The sequence below is a fragment of the Mycteria americana genome, chromosome 3, assembly GCF_035582795.1.
Source record: "Mycteria americana isolate JAX WOST 10 ecotype Jacksonville Zoo and Gardens chromosome 3, USCA_MyAme_1.0, whole genome shotgun sequence".
Classification (NCBI taxonomy): Eukaryota; Metazoa; Chordata; class Aves; order Ciconiiformes; family Ciconiidae; genus Mycteria; species Mycteria americana.
Genome location: NC_134367.1, coordinates 128,745,186 through 128,768,234, shown reverse-complemented (window position 1 = coordinate 128,768,234; position 23,049 = coordinate 128,745,186). Strand labels below are relative to the sequence as shown.

At 51.5% G+C, this 23,049-nt stretch overlaps 1 protein-coding gene across 5 annotated transcripts in view; it reads right to left on the bottom strand.

Annotated features, from left to right (window-relative positions):
- BCL11A (BCL11 transcription factor A) overlaps window positions 1-19,699 on the bottom strand; it is a 75,055-nt gene extending 55,356 nt beyond the window's left edge. For 2 of the 5 annotated variants that reach the window (XM_075496977.1, XM_075496975.1), the window contains exons 1-2: window positions 19,209-19,699; window positions 13,033-13,362 (exon numbers count right to left, since the gene is read on the bottom strand). In XM_075496977.1, the coding sequence (XP_075353092.1) occupies window positions 13,033-13,362; window positions 19,209-19,263 (385 nt within the window). In that variant the 5' untranslated portion in view covers window positions 19,264-19,699. Of the gene's footprint in view, window positions 1-13,032; window positions 13,363-17,937; window positions 18,050-19,208 lie in introns of those variants that run through there. The other 3 variants (XM_075496972.1, XM_075496976.1, XM_075496973.1) reach the window with 3 other exon arrangements.
- Window positions 19,700-23,049: the final 3,350 nt, after the last annotated feature.

The following is a 23,049-nucleotide window of genomic DNA, read 5'->3' as shown; positions in this document are numbered from 1 at the left end:
CTTGGCATAAGTATATGTTTGCTGATCACATTTCAGATCATGTGTTGTTCATTATTATGACTTGCTCAGAAACAGTTTGCTACAGTTATGTGGGTTTGCCTTGGATATTTTTTCCTCTTTCAGTACATTGAAAACAGCACGGGGGGCGGGAGGGGGGGAGGAAGCAAATGAGAAAATGTTTTTGTGTCTATACATTACCTCAAATGGCTATTTAAAAAAATTAGGGAAAGGAATACACAATATTCCAGGACTGGGAAGCAGGGGGGAAAGGAAATGAGATTAACAAATCATTTCTTAAAGACCAATGTAATGTCAAATTTTGAAGTGGAATATTTTTCCTTGGATGTGTATGGAATTATATGTGGATTTGGTATTTATACACTTCTGAACTATCTAAAAAGACATCCAGCCAAACCGATGCATTGAATTTAATCTGGTGCATTATTTAAGCAGCTAGAATAGAAGGTCTTTTTGCCAGGCAAGGCATCAGTGTGAGTACTATCTGTAGCACAGGGCAGCAAGTCCAGGACACATTTATTTCTAAAAATACTACCCCTTGCCTTGTGCAGAGAACTTTTTTTTTCCAAGTCTGCGTTCTGGCAATTAGAAAAGCAAATATGGCCTCGCTCAAGAAAAAATAAACAAGGTCTCCAACCAACGCGAGTGTTTAGCTTTCACCTGTGTTGTAAAACTCCGATTAATTACAGAGAGTTTGCTCCGGACTCCTCCAGCGATTTACCCCCATCTTTGCCGGGGGCAGATGGTACAAGCGGGTTTCCCTTCCCCGCGCAGGTAACCTGGGCACTCTCCTCCCCGCGCCCGGTGCAAAACACGAACATTTACTTTTTTGTCATTTTCATATTGTAAATTATCCATTAGATTTCATCATATCTTACTAAAGCAATTACATCAAGAAAATGATAGCGCGTGTGGAATCAATTATGCATGCACTTGGCCAGGGACCAAAGGCTATGAAGTCGGAGAGGGCAGAATCGTTCGACACACACAAATAAAAAGCCCCTGGATCTCGCAGATGGACCCCATCAGTTCATCTTACTGCCGAAAAAGTTCATGCACTTAATAATTTATTTGTGTTCTGGATACTGTTTCCCAGCTGAATATTAACAACTTTGAACTGAACCATGCTTTTAGCGTGGCATGGGTGGAAGTCATGGAAGGGCAGCACTAGGTCTCCTCCGAGGTTAAAATTATACTTCTGTTCCTTCCAGAATGGTCATTTTCCCTCTCCGTTTATTTTCTTTCATTAAGCAGTCCCTTTAATCAGGGTATCCGTTTCACCCTTCCGATTCATCTTCTTACCCGGTGATAAACTCTCAAACCAAAGTTGAGCATCAATTACCAAAGACGGACAACTGCACGGATGAAGCAAAGGCGAGGGCCCGATGCCGCAGCCTAGAGCCACGGTGCTGCCGGCACGAGGGCCAGCCGGACGGGGACCCAAGGGCAAAGCCCCAGCCAGGCAGGAGGGGTGGCGGACAGCCTCCGGCGATGGCCGGGCGCGGATGCCCAGGCAGGTTACGAGAGCCGGGCAGGCTTCCAGCCAGGCTGCTCCCAGTTTCCCCTCCCAGCTCACAACAAGGGTTGGACGATTAACGCCTTGCCCGGGCAGGCAGGAGAAAAAGACCCTTCCTTGCGATGAGGCAACTGGAAGTCTTGACTGGAAGAGGAGCAGCACCAACAGCATGACTTGCTCCTACGAACGGGGCGCTCCCTCCCCGACGCCAGCGTCCCCCAAAGGTAAAACCACCACCCGCACGCCAACAGTAGCTTCGCGCACTCGCGCAGCGCGGGATCAGGCCCGGGGCGCGTGTCGTCAAGGCCGGTCGTGCAAAGAAGGGCCCGGGCCCCGCCGTATCCTGCCCTGCCGTCACCTCTCCCTTCTGCCCAGGCAACTCCGGATGACGGAAAATAATTCTTTTCTATCTCTACATATAGAGTTTTTTTTTAAAGGAATGTCTCCCCCAAATGGGAACAATTTCCTTCTACACTTCCAACCAAGTGTACTTAACATTAAAAGAGAACTGATAGAACATATTTAATTACTCAAGGTTAGACTCCTAATTCCTCAATTCACTAAAGGAAACTTGGCAAGAAGATGCATCATTTTGCTGCTTTCTACTGGAGCATCTGAGGGAGAAGAGCCACTGAGGCAGCTAATACACAAAACATGATCAAAAGTGATTAACAACAGCTTCATATGCAAATTGCATTAATGAAGGAGTGCAAAGTCATCATGTAAATTAAATATGTCAAATCTCTTGGTGAACTTTCAATCTTGAGAAGAAAAAACACCGCTTTAATTTTTTTACATCATCAATTTTCCAAGATTGAAAATCTAAGAATCTTGGTGCTATAAAACAATTTTCACCTTTTTTTTCTCCTTCAGCAGCCTGACAGGCTGGCCTGATGTGTGCCGAATGCACATGTTAATAGGCCAATCAAAAATGCAAAACAATTCGCAATTACTGCAAGGACCTAATGGTCATTAGAATTTACAACTAGGTAATGAACTAAAGTCTGCCCACACCATGCATATTCATAAAGCAATTTAGCCTTTGAAGATTAAAGAAGTGCTTAAAATTCAAATGAGCTTTAGCAAATTATCAGTAAGATTCATCCAAAAAGCAAAAGGGTTTTTCTTCCTGTGATTTCCTTATTTTTTTAATGCAAAATTGTTATATCTTCCAGACCGAGCTTCAACTAAACACAGGGCTCCGAGTCAAGCCAAAGGGGCTGGAGACAAACAGAGGCAGAAAACATTGTTATGGACTTTGTTCAGAAAACTAAGCCCTTAAGAGCCAAACCTATCTCTAAACATGGTAATTTATCAAAAGCAGCACAGACTTGCTCATAGGCAGTATTGTGTGCTGCTCTCCGAGAGCAGATTAACAAGATTTCCGCCACCCTCCAAAAAAGCCTTTTTCCCCTCAAGTCACATCTTCCGTGTAAACAGCAAATGTATTATAAAAACATTATTTTCATCAAAGTGCAGCAGCATTAATTTTAGGAACTCGCTGCATTTAAAAAGGAGTGATGAAAAGATCTCCGCACCGGAGCGTGCCACCGAGAAAGTCGCTTCGCTCCCAGGGAGCGAAGCCACCGCCGAGAGAGAAAGAGAGAGAGAGAAAGAGGAGTTTGTGGGGGGACCGCTCAGCGCCGGCAGCCGCTCGCAAACTTGGCTCCGCTCTCCGTCGGCCCCGTCGGGGCCTGATCCTGCCACACCTCCGACGGCAGAGGAGGGGACCCCCGCCTTGACAGTGACCCCAGGGGCAGGAGGAGGTTGGGGAAGGAAGGCTGCGCCGCCCGCCTCCCCGGCACCCCGGCTTGGCAGGATAGATGAATGTTCAAATAATTTCTATTCCCACCCCCTCAAGCCTTCCCCAATCTCATGGCTTATCTTACCTGCGCCCCTGCAGAGCGAAAAAGAGGATGCCCGGGGCCGTGCTAACGCCCCACGTTTTTAACGTTTAGTAGATGGAATAGGACCCGGCGCCGCGCGAAAGCCGCCCCAGCAAACATCTGTATCAGCCACGAGTCCCCGGTTTTGACCGATTCCCCCCAACGCCAACATTACTTCACATGAGGAGAGTTCAGCCAGGGCCGATACGGGATGTGACAGCATAAATCGGAATGAGATTAAAACCAAAAGTTTAGAAACTACCGCCGGGTCGCTGAGCTCTTGAAGGCCACGTCTCCCCCAAACTGCCTTCAAGTCATCTCCCCCATTAGGAGATTTTTCCCCCCCCCTTCTTTCACTGCTTCTGGAGACGGCGCACGGACGTAGAAACCACACCGCTGGGCTCTGAGTATTCCTTAAAATAAAGCAATTAACTTATTTCCAGGCTCCAGCAAGCGATCGTGACAGCCTCCCCCCGGCAGAAAGTGGGAGCCGTGGTCCCTGACCCCCGGCCAACACAAAAGAGGCAGCCCCAGCACAATGCCTGCTGTCAGCAACTGAATTATTTTTATACAGGAATTTTTATCTCTATTGTACAAACAAGTATGTGTCTGTGCTGACTTGTTAAGCAATCCACTTGTATGTAGAATAAGATTTTTTTTTCCCTGCTACCAGTCACACAGCTCTAAGATCAGAAGAAATACATACTCTTTGAAGCTCCTCAAATGTTTTAGTTAAAAGGACAGCAGTTGTTTTCAAAGATCCAAGAGTATCTTTATCAGAATTTAATTTTTCCTTATTGATTTTTTTCTAACGTAACACAAATTTAACACAGGACAGTTTATAGTTTATTACAAAATAATACAGCCTCTAAATAATCTTTCGGGAGGTAATACTCTCTTTTTCCAAATCTTTTTCACAATTCCCACTGTGTTTTACCTCCTCAAAGAGAACAAGGCTCCCCAACTACTGTTTCTCTTTGCACAACAACTATTTCCTAAATATGAAAAGAGCATCGATAATAAAGAAAACACAGCGAAAAGCCCTTGGCCACCCTCACGCAGTAAATGCTCCACGCACTTGCGGTGCCCTGGCTGAAGCACGACAGTTTTGCTGGTATATTCTCTTACTCCAGAAAGAACAAACTCAGTAGCTAAAATGCAACGAAACCCAGATGATTCATGCAATGTCCGAAAAAAATCAGCTGTGATGCTGTAGCAAAGTAACGCCGGGTGACAAATTAATTGCGGGGGGAGGGGGGGGGGGGGGGATATTTTTATTTTTGCATTTTATATTTTGCTGCCTGCTAAATCAATTAAGTGAGCAATGAATGCAAAATTAAACTCCTTACTTCCTAAGGAGTGAGGAATTGTAACGTGTGTTTATTTTAAAAAGGGAACAGTTGTAGTAATAGTAGTAGTAGTAATAATAATAATAATAATAATAATAATAATAATAATATCCACAACAACAATAATAACCCCACTGAAGGCAGGGCTCTTCTTTAAGCCTTTGTTGTTCAGCAGTAATTCCATTGTTTATTTAGGCAGAGGTTTTTCTATCTGAAGCTGAGATCAAATTGTAGGTGTAATTGTTCAGCACTTAGGCAAAGCAGGGGGAGGATGGAAGCAGAAAGTCCTGGGTTTTGACTGACCAAAGCTCCCCAGGTCTCCCTCCACCAGCACCCGCGCCGGTGCGAATTCAGCACCCTCTGAAGCTGCTTCAGGCCTCAATACCACCCTGACAACGCCCACCTGGAAGGGCAGAGTTGAAGCCCTGCTCCTCCTCGATAGCTATTTCACAGGGATATTAAGCCTCGTTTCCTTGACGGTAATGCAGTTATTTGGTTTTTGCTTCTTGCTCCAGTCTTGAGCGTTTTAGCTATGTAGCGCGAAACACAAAAATCTGAGCTCGAGCTGAGCTCCGTACCCATCAAACAGGGGAAAGTGGTGGGTTTTTTAACAGCAACCTATTCAGGTAAAAAGTTCCAGCAGAATTGCAGCAGGCAAGCGGGGAGAGGTCTCCGGGGAGAGCAGAGAGAAGAAACACTTTGGTGCACTGTCTGCAAACCCAGAATTCAGCAGCTTTTTTTGGCAGCCAATTTGTTTCAAGTGTTTTGTTTCAGGAAACGTATGTATTTTTCTTTGTGCATTTTGTGGATTTACTACAACCGCTCCTGACAGCTGTTGATTCAGTTAAATGAGCACATTATTAAAAATCCTCTAACGTAGCTGCGCTGAAAAACAGACACCTTTGGATGGAGCTGAAGATTTGAACCCACAAGAAGATGCAAATGAAACCTCTGTGAAGAGGATGTACGGCCTGGGCTGCGGCTGCAGCCGGGGGGCAAAGGGGGCTCCAGCCCCTCTTTGTGGTGACTCTATTTTCTTTGTTTCGACCAGACCCAGATACTAAAAAAGAACGAAACGCAAAGCAAACGATCCCAAGCATAAAAAATAAATGTTTGCTAGTACTTGGAAAAATTACACCCCCAGCAGGCTGGCGTTAATGTGCTTCAAATAATTCCGCGCTGTGCCCCAATACTTCGTTTTCTTTCCTTACTTACTAGCCAATTTTGCCGAGGAAGAACACCTATAGGAAACAAGGAGGGAAAGAAGCGGATGTTTTCATTTTGCTTTAGATCAAAGGCAAACAAGAATGCAAACTGTGGCATATTGAGTATTTTTTTCCACCGCTGTCATTCACGCCAGGCTATCGAAGTTTTATACAATTCCCCAGCCCGGCTGCATATTAAGCTGGCCGTGTACAGCTTTATTATAGCGTGGTGGTGAGGAAACATTAATATTCCTGTGTTGCATCTGACAGCACATTTACATGCGCCCATCTGAGCTCACACCTGAGAGCTGCTCCAAGGTACAGTAGCTGTGCTCCGATTGTAAAGGCAAATGAAGAACACAAATTCCCTGCTGGGATCGGGGCTGACCTCACCACACCCCACACCGCAAACCTTTCCCTTGCCAACCTGAGGCAATGCCACCTCCGAATGAAGAATGAGCCGGGGAGCAGCCACCAAGTTACCAGCCCTCGCGGAAGAAGAGCGAAAAGCCTCGCTGAAATATTTTAAAGATGCACAGCGAGTGCAGCTGGCCAATAAAGGTTGGGAAACAAACTCGCTGCACCCCGCGCGGGATGCGTTGCATACTAAACCTGATTAGGAAGACCGGGAGGATGTTTATGGGCTTCAAAATGGGTTTGGCATTAACACAGGAGGGTTTGAATAATGTGAGCGCTTTGTGGTCTGCCTATCCACAAGGGTCCACAGTCACCGGTCCAGCTCCTGCAAGCATTTAAGCGCGCAGGTGCCGTTCGGTCCCTGTCTGGCAGGGCAAAGCGCACCCAGGATGGGGGCCCTAAAGAGCAAACCGAGTTTCACGGAAATTCATTATGAAATGGAAAACAGATCATCCCAACCGCTCGGGCGGTTTGTGGGTCCATTAATGTGCCTGTTATTTTTAAGAGGATGTAATAAATCAAAGCAATCCACGGACTGATAGCCACCATCGTGGGCCCAAACCCGCTATGCCCGATGTTACCAGGAGGCAGGCTGGAGCTACTGCGTTTGTACAAAGTGAGATAAAATATGTTCATCAGCCCAGGGGAAAAAAAAAAAAAAAAAAAAAAAAACAACCAACGGTTAATTTTAGGGCCATGCTACCAGTATGAATATAGGTCTTAATGTATTAAAATATATGAGCTCGGCGTATTTTATGAACTCGTGCAATATCCCCGAAGCTGACACATAAAATAGAGCCCTCCTGGATGGAAGCTGCGTTCAGATGCCTGCCAGGCTGAGAAGACGACCTCCTTGGACTCGCGACATCGCTGGCAGCACCGCGACCCGAACAAAATCACAACAAGCAGAAAGGTAACGAGAGATCCTCAGCGATTAGCTAAAAAAAAAAAAAAAGAAAAAAACAAAACAAAACAAAAAAAACCCCACCAAGTGGCACTGTGCCAGGCCATGTCCAGCTTGATGCTAAACGCCTTTTATTGCACAAAGCTGGTACTATTGGATATAAAAACAGACCAAAGCTTGAAGGGAATTTTGTCCAAAAAATTTCCGTAATGAGGATGCGTGCAGGCAAACAACTGGAGGATGAACTCCCGTTGCCTGACACTGCCTCGCAAGCCTCTTTAATCGTCTTTATTATTTGAATGAAATAAGAAAGAGCTCGTGGGCTGAGGGTTGCATATACAAAACGGGGTGATGCTAATAGGCCTCCTCCTCTTTAAAAGAGGCATTACCAAATTATGGGAATGTTTAGGGAAGACTTTATTTCTCCCACCGGGCTAATTATTTGAAGGTGTTTAATTTACTCCCTGCCTCAGTTTCCATCACCCGGCATTCGTTGTTGGGACTTGCTGCACAGAGCCTTACGTTTATTACGCGCATTATTTTCAAAGCTTTCGGCACGTGATGCTAACGTGCACCTTTTCAGATCTATACGAAGTTTAACGCGTGCCTGGCTGCCTCTCCAACCACAAGCATTTTGGATGCGGCGATGCTTCAGCCCATGGTGAGCTCCACAACTAAATGTCCCGTAACAATAGGAGAAAGAATGCAAAACATAGTTCTCATCCTCTAAACCAGAAGATCTGATTTGCGGGAAACAAAAAACCAGAAAGATTCAGGGCACCACAACAGTCTGATGCTCCCCTGGAAGGATCACGCCGAGGCAGAGGAAAACTTTCTACCCTGCTTCTCTGCTTCGAGTGAACTCGTATTTGTGTTTCCAATAAAGAGCCATTTTTACATTAACTGTCTGTAACAGCAGGGAATAGGAAAACTAACACAATCTTTACCTCGTACAAAGGATGATACTGGTGTCACGTGTTTGCTTCTTCAAAAAATGTTATTTATAAAAGGCAACGGGGAAAGCAGAGAAACTATTGACTCTTCCCCGAATCCCCGCGCGAGTAGCGTTAAGAACAACTTTTTGATCCCCCTACATTTTTTACACACCCCCCCCCCCCGAGAAGTAAATTTCACAGCCGCACAGGCCACCGCCTTTAATTAAGCTTTCAAAAGTCTTCTGACAATGCCAACAATTGCAAGACACTTCTAGAGCTCAATCATGCAATCATCATGACACTTCTATTTACAATTTGTCTTAGAAAGAGTTTCTCTGACATTGTACTTTGACAAAACAGCCAAGCTGCCGGTTCACAACCTTTCTCTGTCTTATTTACAAATACAGCTTGTACGCAGGGCTCCGAATCTCAGGAGCGGGAGCCTTTGGGTAGCACCCTCACTATTTTTCCTGCCTGCGACTGTTTTACCCAGTCTGTGCTCTCTGTTTCTTTGTATGGGGAAAGCCGACAGAATGTGACTCCAAAATATTTCCATATTCCTTTTTTCCCCCCCTTTTTTTCCAAGCTTTCATCTTACTGTCCAGATGCAATGCTAACTATTCAAGGCAGACGTCAATAATTTTTTGTCTCCGGAACGAAACAAAATAATAAGGAATTGCAATTGAGAACCTACAGAATTATAACGGCAACTACTAATAACAGCGCAAGAAAATTTCTGCGGTGTAATGACTACTCGAAGACATTAACTCCTGAGAACTGTAATAGTCAAATGTACTTGGTCCGAAATGTAGTACCAAATTATGTCCACCTTCCCCCCGATTACTGCAGGCAGAGGTTTTTCTTACGTTATTTTCCCACGTATTTTATTTGAATGCCACAAGCAGCTTGAGAAGAAAGGATTCGAGCAGTAAAAATGACCTCCCCTCCTCCTCCCCTCTTTGTACAGTAAATACGGCATCTGCAGATACACACTCGGCATTATAAAGGGGAATATGCAGCAGCACTCCAAAGTGTTCCTCCAACTGAATCCAAGTAACATTTAAGATCCTTCCTCACCCAAAAAACAACCTTTCATTAATTCCCTCGGATTTATACATTCAACAAACAACCCGCTAAAGCCCGACACCGGCGGACGAGAAATATTTCTTCAGCCTTTTCAATAAGTGAACAGCAATTTTACATTCACTGATCTCTAGATACTTCAGTTAATATTTCCCCCTATTGTAAAATATGAGAGCGGATAACTAAAGCCCTGCCGTAGCACTCACTGCAAATCACGGGCTGCCGGTATCTGGTGGTGAGGCTTTGACATACATATTGATGAAAGCTGCCTCATTGGACCCACACAACATATCCTATTAATTTTCAGTTAAATTTATGACATTTCAGCCATAGCGCTGGATCAGCATCACTCAAAATTTTATAGCAAGTCAAAGCTACGCGCAGGCAGACACCCACACGGAAGAGACAGGTACGCATGCCTGCACCTATATGGATCTCGCAGCTACTGCACAGGTTGCACACATACATATAAGCTCTTGTAATCATCCCCGTCTCTGGAAAACGGTGAGGATAAAGAGCAGCCTATCGACGGCTAAAATAGACATCATTTCTCCCCGCATTTGAATGACTCGCTGCCTCCCTTCTTGTCTTTAGATGAGCCGATCCTTAACCATTACTTATCTTCAGACGATCTTTTACTGTAACGCACCAACTTATTGGCTACAAAACTGCGGACAGAGCACATAGTGCATCCAGAGCTAAGCTACAGCACCTCCGTATCCAGAGCTAACCTGTAGCACCTCTGTATCCAGAGCTAACCTGCAACACCTCTTTCAGCCCAACAACTAACTGGGGACGTTTTTACATTGCTACTAAATACCTATTTTCTGGTCTCTTACCAGAAAGAATCAGTTCACTCAACTCCTGTATATTTTTCTAAAGGCAGCCTCTGTCCTTTTTTTTTTTTTTTTTTAATTACACACTCATATCTTTTTGCGTTTTGCATTCTTGCACAGAAATCAGATATAAAATACCAGAATTGGAAGAGCCTGGAGGTTCACTCCAGGGGCCTTCCAGAAACCTGAACTCCACAGCTCACTCCAAGACCCTCGCTGGTAATTTTACTGCCGGACCCCGCAGACTCCTGGCTACAAGCAATGGGTCACTCCAGCCTATTGCCACACTTCTTTGGGATACGAGGGAGCTAAACTCATCCAAGTGAAAGGGGAGATGAGAACACGAAGGGGAGGAACAGCGCAAGACCCCGTAACTCCTGGTGCTGCTTCTCCCCTCCCGCGGCCCGGCTGCATTTCCCACCACTGGGAACAAGCAGGGGACCCCAGCACCCCTCGGCTCCGTCCCGGCCAGGGAGCTGCAGGAGAAGACCTGTGCTCCTGGACATCCCACCTGCAGGCACAGCTGGGCACCGCCGCACAGAAAACTCGGGGTGGGAGATGCCTGGACAACTGCAGCTCGGTCTCTACTCGCAACAGCGCTCGTGGCTTGCACCACGGACCCGAGCCCGCTCCCAGCCAGGCCCGCCCGCACAGCAAAGGCGATCCCCGTGTGTAAGAGCAAGCAGGATCAGGCCCCCGCCGACGTGCGCCTCTCCTTACCCACTGCCCTCTGCTCACCCAACCATTTAAAGTCAGTTAAAACCACAGCCTTTTCTGAATTAACGGCCCCGCGCCATCGCGCGAGGCCAAATCCTGCTCGCTTCACGTCACCCGCGCCACGCGAAAGCGGGATTTGGCTCGCCGAGTCTCCCGCGCCGAAGGAGTGCCAGAGCAAAACCCTCAGCTGAGGAGTTTCCCCTCGTGCAGAACTCCCCGGCAGGGCCGTCCCTCTGGCTGAGGGACCTATTTGGGACCACAGCAAGGAAAGCGGGTTTCATTCTTGCTTGACAGATACTGTGTTTTGTCTTTTCAACAGAGCGGCGCCGTACGTAAATACAGCGTTACATCATACCACCGCTCCTCCATATTTGGTGATTTAGTATGGCTCCAGAGCTCGGAAGACTACAAATCCCTTCCGCCAGGCTCCCGCTTCATTAATCATGCCCTACACTTCTCGTTTTCCATCAGATCGCAGGCAGCGCATGGAAATGGGCACTGCCCTCTACCACTCCAGGAAAAAAAACACCTTTAACATCCGTGGCTGGGAAGTGCAATATGCGGAATTATTGGGGTTTTTAAGTCTCATTCAAAACGTAGCTTAGCAGTAGCTGAGCCTCTGCTTCCTCTTAAACATACATATCGACACGTACTCAAAGTCATACCTATTACTCTGCAGAAACAGTATATATTCATCCACATGACGTATGCATGTGTACGCACATGGCTTTGCATATATATATATATATATGTGCGTGTGCACAGACAGACACACGCACACTGACACATATTTGCCGCCACCGCAAAACCTTCAAAACTACAGCTCTCCAGCGTGATTTGCCGGCCGGTTTGGAGGCCAAGGAGGCTGGGGGAGCACCGCGCTGAACCTCCCAGCACCTACCGCCCTATCACGGTTTAACTTTGTGGCCAAAGCAAGCCCAAGACAAGCTCCAGCACATCATGCGATGATGTACTGCACCTCTGACAACCCTGAGCGGTCCTGTGGGCTCCCCGAAGAGAGGTACCGGCAGTGCCACATCCCAAACATCGCTGGCAGGGGGGGTTTGAAACCGGTTCAGGCATTTGCTGGTTTTGATACGCTGCAGTCTCGCCTTTTTCGACCGGTAGCATTGGCGCGGTTTGAAGTGATTTGCAACACTCACTGCAAATGGGTAGTACTCTTGTTTACTAGCAGGATTTTAAAAGCAGAGCGTGCCTTGTTACACTCCCAGGGCTCTTGATTTTCTTTCACGTAGTACACTCTATTTTTTTAACCGCGTTTGTGAAAATATCTGCACGATGAATAGCCTTTCTGGTTTAAAAAAAAAAAAAAAAATACGCTAAGAAATGGAATTATTTACCCTTTCTTTTAAAATTACATTTCATATTGTTTGTTGCACAAAACAGAACTCTGCCTTGGACATTTGTACGGCTGACGTGTGGTTGTGTAAACCGCAAACAAAATCAAGATACATCTGTCAAAACCACATCAGAGACAAGAGAGAGCACAGCGAAGCATTTATCATTTGGCTGAGGAGGCAGGCTGCAGAGAGCGGCCTTTCCTGTCAAACCAACCTTTTGAAATTTCCAACATGCCCTTAAACTTTTCGAATAAGCATGTCTGTGCGCTTCAGCAACTGCCCTCTCTACTCTGGCCTGGCCAGTCGAAAATGGCATCTTAAAGTCAAGGTCGGTGGTGTCACTTTGCCATGGGGCTGTGTTTAATTACAGTCCATACGCTGACAGCCAATATGGAACCAAGGCTGGCTGATGCTCTGTTAACTCTTTCACCCCTGACTTTGCCAAAGACTCGAAAGCTCCTCGCTTTACCGCGTGGCAGGCTCTGAAATCTCCTCCTGCAGCGCTACGGCAGGCGAGACACCGGGAGACGGTGACTACAATACAGGCAAATCACGAGAGCAGCCTCAAACAATACTGTTAGAAATACCGGCTGGCACGGCACGTGCCTGTTGATCCTGCCTCTGCGCAGGCACTAGGAAATACCGGTTGTGCGCTCACCACTAACCGAAGGCAGGGTATTTAACACGTCGGCCGTCACGGCGAGCAGAACAGAGAGACAGACACAGCAGTTTACAACTGCGAACACGCTACGTTGCAACTGAAACGGAAATAAACTCGCAAACACTTCTCCTTGCTTTAATTTACCTGCTATATGTTCCTGTTTAGGGCAAATTCCTCTAGATGACGTTGATAAACAATCGTCATCCTCTGGCGTAACCTGGATGCCAACCTCCACAGGATTGGATGCTTTTTTCAGCTCACTTGGTGAGGGTGAAGGTGGCTTATCCACAGCCTTCTCTAAGCAGAGACTGCCGTTGCATTGTTTCCGTTTGTGCTCAATAAAAATAAGAATGTCCCCCAACGGGAAGTTCATCTGACACTGGCCACAAGTGAGGAGGTCGTGGTCCCCTTCCGGAGCTCCCAACGTGCCATGTTCAGGTTCGTCATCAGTGAGAATGGCTTCAAGAGGTTCGGCTGCAGTTTGAGAAACAAAAGGAGAATCATTAGAGCTCTCGGGAAAGGCACCGGGCGCTGGAGGGGAAGGGGGGGGGAAGGAAGGAACGCGCTGAGGCCCCTCTTCATGAATACTACACCCTGCTCGCGACGTCCGCCTGCTCCCCCCCAACCACGCAACACGGCTATTAGCACGGCAGCGAGGAGATGAATTCATCAGTTACAGGGAAGAGATTTTGCAGAAGCAGCTGTAGCATGCAGAACTCGGAGAGCGAGCACTGCAACTGTCTCTGTGTCCCTACACGAGGACAAATTTCTGACTCGATTGAACGATTCGGTGGTAAAATGAAATGAATAGGCTGAAAGAATACACTGCAAAACTCTTGTGGCACTACGAAGAGAAGCGAATACGGCGTTTTATTGCCGGCTGTATTATTTATGTATATGAATTCAAGGCGAAGAGCACTGCACGCACTCTCTCACGCACACATGGGTGTGTATTTTCCACCAGCCAGACCTACTTTCTAAAATTTAGAAGCCTGAGCTACGCGGGTGCGGGTGCAGACAAAAGGTGTTTCGACATATAGATACTGCATCTTCCCTCTACGGGCCGTGCAGGTAGCGTGTGTGCGTGTGTCAAAGAAAAGAGAGGGAGAGCCAGACCCAGAGCATGGCCGCACAGACCCAGGCACCGACACACGCGGCACATACAGCCCTTATAACGCACGTGCATACGGATACGTATGTATTTGTGTCACTATCGCTATCGGCCCGTTTGCGGCTTCCAATTTTAAAATTCGAAAGCCGGGAGTTATTCGGGGGGGGGGGGAGGGGGAAGGGAGGGGACGAGACAAATAAATAAATAAATGGCAGAAACCAAAATTATAAAAAGCGAGTGCAGCACAAACGCCTGCGGGGTGGGGGGAGGCACCTCTCACTTTTCAGCTACTCCTCAGGATTCAAATAAACATCAAATTCACGACCGATTCCACCCAGAGAGATGAGCTAGATGGCATATTTTTTAGTACTTAAGGAAACAAGGCCATTAGTCATTTTTCCTTTTTCATCCTGAAATAAAGGAATGCCTAAATTATCTTGAACGTGTTAGCACTGGTGGCCCTCAGCATCTAAAAATCAGCGTGGCCAAGCGACTGCCACATTTCCTTGCAACAGTGAGAAGTGCCTTCTTTAAACTCAAAATACCTTGCCTAATGCTGTCAAAGTTGACAAATTTTCTGAATGAGCTCCAAAAAGCTTCATTAGGAGGCTATTTCTGCTCACAGAATCGTCAGTGGATGCTCTAACGAGGCAGACGCGGCTCTCTTTTCTGCTGGCTTTTTTTTTTTTGGTTAAGTTTGCAGAGAAATGCCTTGGCGATCTGTGTGCAGTCACCATCACTATTGCCTTTCACGAGGAAAAAAAAAAAAAATACCAGCAGCGTGTTGGTATTCCTCTACCTGCGCAATACAACACGCACGCCAACAGCAACGAGCAGGAGGAGAGGGTACTACAAATACAACCCACCTCCAAACGCTGGCAGGTAACGCAAGTGAGACAGAATACACCTCCTAAACAGTTAATCAGCCTGACCTTCTTTAGCTGGCTGCCAATTTCACATTTAATGAACTTAAAGCCACAGAGAATCAAAAAATAGATTTTAATTTGACTGCACGATATTGGAACTGATTTTGATAAAGTGCAAAAATCCAGTGAACTCAGGTTAAATTTATTTCAACCCTACCTAGGCTGAATATTGAGGAGGAAGATCTGGAGTAGCTCCCAGTTGTGCTGCGTAAAATAATATTGAAAGAGCACACTACCTCGCCGTACCTCAGCTCCAACTAGGACACGGGGATCCAGTCCATCATTTCTTGCCTCTAGTACTACTTCTAATTTAACGTAAGGTCAACCACAGGAATATGAAGGTTACATTCGTATTAATAAAAACAATGTCTTAATCGCTGGGGTTTTCTTCTAAACTTACAGACCGACAAGATCAGACACACAACGTGCATTTCACACTCCTCGGGAAGCCGGGAGAGGAGCAGGGTGTTTCTGCGGGATTGCTGGGCATGGCGTTTTTCTCCCCAGCCCTTCCTTGCGTTCGGACCGAGGGAGTAAATTATTGCAGGACTCATTCCACCAGTAGCTCGCTGCACGCCGCAGACAAAGGTATTTTGCAAATCTAACTTCTAGCTCACCAACTCTCCGCAGCAAAAGGCACAGAATAACCCGTATTCCCCTTACAACTGGCTTAGCGAGGAGCTCTGCATAATCATTACTCAATTATAATGTTTTCCCGCGGCCTGATTTCTTTCTGACGCTGTCAGTATTATTTAGCAGGGGAAGGTAACCCGCTGCTTCGACACCAGACAGTTAAAAGTAGCGCTAAACAAAAATAGACTTTGCTAAAGTCTGTGCCGACTGGGCTGATTTACAATCAAAACCAGGAAATGAAGTGGTAATTCAGAGGTTGCTGATTACACCTCCACATTTCACCTAATTAATTTTATAGGAGGCAAAGTTCTTGAAAATAACAAGACGATCAAATGTACAGATATAAAACCTGTAACCTCAACATTTTCTATGCTCTTAACGTAAATTATTGCTAATTAACAAGAATTATATACTAATGTATGAAATACGGCTGGCACGGTCTTCACTGCAAAACATTTGGCTCCTGATGGAGGCAGAGCCAGCAAAAACGCGGTTTTATTATTACTGCTACTTTTAAAACAAAAGGTAAAATACCGGGTTTACAAAGAAAACGCCAAAATACAATTCACCTGGTCTTGCCACTGATTTGCAGGATGCGTCTTTTAATTCTGGGGCAATCAAAATTCCCTGCCTGGGTCCCTAATCATCCGTCCCTATTTTTCATGCAAATTGCCCTTCCACCAACATGTCTTTTCAGCTTCCCCCCTTCGCCCTCCTACTCCCCCCTTCTTCCCCGTTCCCAGTCACCAAAACAACCGCACCGTCTCTCCGGCAAAAGCGGGATGGATTTTGGAGTGTCGGGAGAAAGGAGGTACCGGGGGTGATGATGAGGTGCGGGAGGGGGGGGGGGGATATGCCACGGCACGGTGCGGGGAAATGCCCCGGCAGCGCATCCGCGCTGCCGGGGCATTTCCCCGCACCGTGCCGTGGGAATGATGGAGAGGGGTTGTTGAAGCCCAAGTTTGCGTCCTGGGATCGTGGGCTGCAAGGAGGGGAGGGGAGGGGGGGGCACTTGGGGGTACAATGGGAACCGCCAACACGTTATTGGGGGGGGGGGGGGAGAACCCGGGGAGGAAGAAGGCGAGCATCACCCGCTGCCTCCCGGAGCAAGCAAACTCCGCGCAAAATTAAGAACAAAGAAGAAGGGGGGGGGGGGGGGGGGATATGGAGGGGAGGGAGCTGGGAGCCCTCCCCCTCCCGCCGGCCGGGAGGCAACGGAGGAGCCGGCCAGGTTCAAGTTCGCGGGGCTGCCCGGTTGTTTGATCTCGCTGTGCCTCCTAGCGACCGAAACGGGCAGGCAGCCCGCCCGCCGCCTCCGCCGCCCCGGCTCCGGCACGGCATCCCCCCGGCTCCCCGCTCCCCCAGCCCGGCCTCCCTGTCCTCCCCTCCACCACCACCACCACCTTCCATCTCCCGGCCCACCCCCACCCCCCTTTCCCCATCCCCTTCCCCATCCCCGGGGCGGGCGGCTCTGGCCGGAGGGAGCCCCCCGGGCCCGTCCCAGCCGCCGCTCCCGCCCCACACGTGCGGAAACTCCGCGCCGGCCCGCGGGTATCTCGGCGAAAAGGAGCCGCCGGGATCCCGCCCGACTCCGCTGACCCCGGGGCCGAGTCGGAACCACCACCACTCACCCCCCCCGGCCACCACCGTGATCCCCTTTCCCCACACCCCACTCCCGGGGAAAGGACCCCCCGTACCCCATTTCAGGGCGGGGGGGTCGCACCCCCATAAGCGTGCCATTGATGTCGCGACCCCTACCCCAAGGCAGCGCCGGGCAATTCAAAGAAAAAAAAAAAAAAAAAAGCAAGCCCCGAGAAGTGGCGGGGAAAGAGGGAGAAGATGACGGGGGGGGGGGGGGGGCGAGGGACTGAGCCCCCGACACCCCCCCGGGTTTTAGGGAAAACTTGAGGCAGGGCAGGGCAGGGCAGGGCAGAGCTGCCCGGCCCGGCCCTGCCCGCCGCGGAGCGGCTGCCTGCAAAGAGCCAGCCTTTCGCTCAGGGGCTCCATGTGCGAACCTGGCTGGAAATGTCTGTGCAGCCGTGGGGGAGAGACACCGCGGCGTAAAGTTTGGGGTTGTTGGGGGTTTTTTTGGTTTGTTTGGGGTTGTTTTTTTTTTTTTTTTTTTTTGCGAAGGGAAGAGGGAGCCGGGGATCGTTGGCAGGAAGAAATCGCCCTGGGTTTTCTGCCATCCCTGGGAGGGAACAAAACCCGCCGCGAGGAATGGGGGAAAGAGAAAGAAAGAAATAAAGGAAAAGAAAAGAAGGGGGGGAAAAGGAGCGAGGAGAAGCATGCAGCGTTCCCCCTTCCCCCCCAGCTCACCCCGAGGAAAAGGGGATTTTTTTTTTTTCTCCCTTCCTTCCCACCCCCCTCGCCCCAAACCTTTCCAGCTCGAGTTGCCTTTTGTTGTGCAAAGAGCGCTCCCGCTTATCTTGCATCTAGCCCTGGTGTGTGTGGTGGCGGCTGGAGGGAGGGAGCCGGAGAGTTTTTGTTGCGAACGGTGTGGTGGGGCTCGGGGTTTGGTTTTTCTCTCCCCGGGAGAGCGGCTTTGGTTTGGGGTTGAAATGCGGCGGCGAGAAAGGGCCGTTCGCGGGTGTGAGGGTGCGAGTGTGTGCGAGCGTGTGCGTGTGCGTGTGTGTGTGTGTGCGTGCGTGTGTGCTCAGCCCGGGCTCGCTCTCGCCTGTGTTTGTTGGCAGGAGGCTCCCCGCACACGCGGTGCTTGTAAACATTCAGACACGAGATTTTTCCCAATCAAAATCCACTTCCACTTTTTTTTTTGAAAATCTTCCAAAAAATAGTAAGCGAGCGGGAGAACGCGAAGCGAGGGCGAGGAGGGAATCCCTCCCGGCGCGGCGCGGCTCGCCTCGGCTCCCTCGCCGCCCGGTGCCGCCCCCCGCCCCAGCCCGAGCCGGAGCGGCGGCGGGGCGGGCGCGGGGCGAGGTCGGGGCGGCGGAGCCCCGCACGGCGCCGGCCCGGGGAGCGGGGGGCGGCGGGACGGCCACCCCGCGCCCCGCGGCGGAAACAAAAGGGAGGCGGCCCGGCTCGACTCGGCTCGGCTCGGCTCTCCCCCCCCGGGAGGGTGCCGCGGGGCGGGCGAGGCGAGGGGGCGAGCCCGCCGGCAGCGGAGGGGCTCCGGCCGCCGGACTTTCTCCCCGCTCCGCTCGCCCGCAGCTCCCGCCCGCCCGGCCACGGCGTCCGGCGTCCAGCCCGCCGCTCCCGCAGGAATTTCTTGACACTTTCGGCCGGTTCTGCCCCCGGCAGCCCCGCACCTAGCCCGCGCGGGGCGGCTCGCCGCCTCTCCCGGCGCCGGGGCGAGAGCCGCCGCTCTTGCCGCCAAAGAGCGGGGACAGCGGGAGGCGAGGGGAGCGGGGAGAAGGGAGCGGAGCCGGGGCGCGGGAGTGCGCGCCGGCGGGCGGGGGAACGGAGAAAGAGCAGAAAAGTGATCCAGGTGCTCAGACCGGAGAGGCAGAAATCACCCGGAACGCTGATCATCCCGACCGGCGCCGAGTTCATTTTTTCCCCGACTCGCTCACTCGCGCTCACTTTTTTTTTTTCCCCCTTCTCTCCCCCCCCCCCACCCCCCCGCTCTGGCTCGAATTAAAAATTAAATCCGTGAAGGGGAAATTAAATAAATTGCTCTCCGGGTTACTTACGCGAAAATTCCCGTTTGCTTAAGTGCTGGGGTTTGCCTTGCTTGCGGCGCGACATGGTGGGTTGGTGGCTTCGGTGGCTTGTGAGTCGCTCGGTTCACATCGGGAGAGACGGGTTAGAGAGGAAGGAGACTCCAGAGAAAATATCTTCATCAATGTCTTTTGACATCCAAAATAAATTAGAAATAATACAAAGATGGCGCAGGGAAGATGAATTGTGGGATAGCAGTCATGGCTTTTTTTTTTTTTGTGCAAGGAAAAAAAAAGAGAGAGAGAGGGAGAGGGAGAGAGAGGGAGAGAGAGAAGGAGAGAGAGAGAGAGATGAAAAAAATGGCAAAAGCCCCCCTGAGCTGCAAGTTCAAGTGCGGACGTGACGTCCCTGCGAACTTGAACGTCAGGAGCCTGGATGGACAGAGACATACAAAACATGGGCAGGGCAAAGCCGGGGAGAGGGGAGGAGGGAAGGCGAAGGCAACACCAATGGACACTCATCAGGGGCTGGACATGAAAAAGAGAGCAGGACAAGCCAATGGACAGTGATCGCAGGGGGGAGAGGGGAGGGGGCGCGGCGGGAGGGGGTGCACCGGCCGCCCGGCGCACGCTGCCCAATGGAGCCGGGGGGCCGGGGGCGGAGGGGGCGGCGGCCGGGCCCGCAAGTGGCCGCGGAGGAGCGGGCGCGGGAGGGGAGCCGGGAGAGGGGCGAGGGGGGGGACGGAACGCGCACCCGCGGAGAAAGAAGGGAGGAAAGAGAGCGGGAGCAGGCAGGCAGGCAGGCAGCGGCAGCACGCGCACGCACACCCCCGCCGCAAAAGCCCAGGCATCCGCGAAGGCGCAGGCAGGCAGCGAGGGCTGCGGGGCAGGCTGGCCGCGGGAGGTGCCGGGGAGGCGGGAGAGCCGGGGGAAGCCAGGTAGGGCCGGAGACCACCCAAAAAGCGGGGGGGGGGCGCCCCATCCGGCTCCCGGCTTCCCCGCTCGCCCCCCCGCCAAGCCGCGGAGTCCCCTCGTCCCGGGAGCTGCGGCCCGTCCCCGGGGGACGGCGGCGGCGGCGGCCCCGCCGGCAGCCGGGGGGCGGCGGCGGGGGCCCGGCCCGCGGGAAACTTCGGCGGAGAGCGGCGGGCCTCGCCCCGCCGCCCGGCCGGGCTCCTCGCCGCGGGGCGGGCCGGGGGAGAAGCGAGCGGAGTTTGGCGAGCGAGGAAGCGGCGGGCACGGGAGGAGCAGCCGCAGGAGCGGGGCGGGGGGGAGAGGAGGGCGACGGGACCTCGCAGCTTTCCCCGCGGGCTCCTCTCGCCCGCCAGCCCGCAGCCCCCCTCCCCCGGCGGCGCTCCGAGCCCTGCCCGCAGCGAAACGTTTCTCCTAACGAAAGCGAAACGCGGGGCTGCCGGCGGCGGGGCGGCGCGGGCAGCGGGCTGGCGGCGGGGGAGGGCCGGGGGGGCAGAGCGGCGGCGGCGGGAGGCAGCGAGAAGTGGCCGGAGTTGGGAAGGATGCGGCAGCCGCGGCTGCAACTTCGCCGAAAACACACGGAGAGACGCCGACGCCGCCGGCACGGGGAGGGATCAGGTTGCGGTAGAAATAAGCTCCGGAGGCGAACGGGCGTGGGGAGCAAAGTGCGGCTGCGACAGGAGTGCGAGGGGGATAACCGTGCCCAGGACGGAGGCGGAGAGACCGAGCGCCGGGCGGCCCCGCGGGCGGAGAGAGCCGGCCGGGAGGCAGGGGGGGACGAGAAGCCGCCCGCCACTGTAAGAAAAGATGTTAACGCGCAGAGCTGCCATCGCCCGGACGCCGCCCGGGGAGCCGAGGGGGCGGGCGGGGCCGGGGCTCGGCAGCCGGCCGGCGGGGACCTGTTGGCGAGGCGAGCCCGGGCGCGCCGCCGGCGGAGCTGTCAGAGGCCGGGGCGAATCGCTCCGGCGTGGGACGGTTTCAGCTTCCCGCCGGCAGCTGCCCCCCCCCCCAGCCCGCCCGCGGCTCCGCCCGCCGCCGGTCACAGCCCCGGCGCTCCCCTCCTCCCGACACGGGCACGGGCGAGCCCGGCTACGCCCGTCACCTCGGCAGCGGGGGACGCGGCCCGTGGCTGCTGGGGGGGGGCGTGGGGAGCAGGTGGCTGTCCTGCGTGACTTTCCGGGGGGCCCCGCCGACCCGGTGACAAGTGCCGAGTGCTGCTGCCCAAGGCTCGGGGGCTCACGCCGCCTCTCGGGGGCGGCTGCCGTGTCCGGGCGTCCATACGTTCCTGTGCGAAACGTATATAAAGAGGCATGTGCGCGTACGGGAGAGAGATCTGGCCGGGACTGGGTTTCTATAGGATAGCACGTACGAAGCTGTTCAAGGTGGCTGCGATGTAAAAAGTCATGACTTTATTCCCCCGGAAAGGGTCTGCGGTTCACAGCGACCAGTCCTCTGAATTCCCATCCATTAGGCAGCTGTGCGCGCTCTGAAGGCAGCCTGCACCAGAATACCTGTCTGTGGTTATTCCCGATACATAACAGGCAAGGTTTCATTGATTTGCTTTAAAAAAATCATCGCAAATTAAGCACTTAGTTACAACTAGATCTGTTTTATTATCGCACCCTCTTTGAGATTCCAGAGGTGACTTCCCAGACCGCATCTTAAAACCTACCGTCAGGAGCTAATTTTACAGATGCTTTCATGAATGGCAGCGAGGATGTTCCTACCATTAGCATGCCCTTAATTCCAGCACCGTAAAATGCCTCGAATTAAATGGAAACTCGCTGCCTAAAAAACCGTATTTCATCCTGGCTGGGTAATTATTAATATCAGCATTTGATATCGCAATAGTGCTGGGCTCCCCCCGTCGCCCCCCTCCCCAGCGCTTCGCATTGTCATGTGATGGGAGGGAGATAACAAACCTCAAGAAAGAAAAGCAGTCAGAAGACATTTTTAACACGGCATAACCGCAGATTAATAATGCAGGTGGGTTTGTATTTGATTGTATTTTTAGGGGAAGGGAACGAGGCTGTTTAACGAGCAGTCGCAGACGCAAAGTAACTATATTTACAATCCTTGATGTGGCTTTCGGTGGGTAATAAATTAGGACAATATTAAAATTATTTTCTGGCAGCCCAGGTAACTGCGTTGGGGACCGTAAAGCCCTTACTGATTCCATTTATGCCTTGTAATTACGGTCCACGGGCTCTCCCTAAACCCTTTGGTGTATATTGTGTGTAAACTTTTAGCTAATAGACCTTTTTTGAATGGAGGGACTTTTCTCGGTACTTCCTGCAGTATATATCCTGTCTCCGATCTCTGTATTTAATGGCCAAGTCCTGGTTTATGCTTTATAATGTGTTGACAAGTTTTCTAACAGACTTTCTGAAATAATGCACATATATTCACGTCGGTTAGAAACTCCACAGTATTTTTAGAGTCGAGTAGATCTATATCCTAATGCACTGAGAGGGAGTGTAAATCATAGAGGATTTCATAGCCCTTTCAGTAGTTTTCTGTATGAAGTATGAGCAGCGTGGCCTCCAGACGTAACCTTTGAGAAAAAAAGACAGTGCTTTTATTTTATGGTGTAAAGTGCTTTTAGCTTCAGGGCTCTGAACGTGAATGTGGTCAACAAACAGCTCTTGCGAGGGAGTTCGCTCCAGCCCCAGCCCCAGCGCCGGGGCGCTGCCTCCGTGACGGGGAGCCTTACGGGGCCACCTCCGGCCGCAGGACCGGGCTCCCCCCCCCCGAGGCACGACGTTAACCCCAGAAACGCCGCCCCGTTGCCGCCCGCCCCGCGCCGGGGGGGCTCCGCGCCCCGCCGCCTCCCCCCCGCAAGCCGGCGGCTGCATGCCTCGGCCCGGACAGCCGGGGGAAAGGGGGGGTTGGCTGGCCCCCGGCG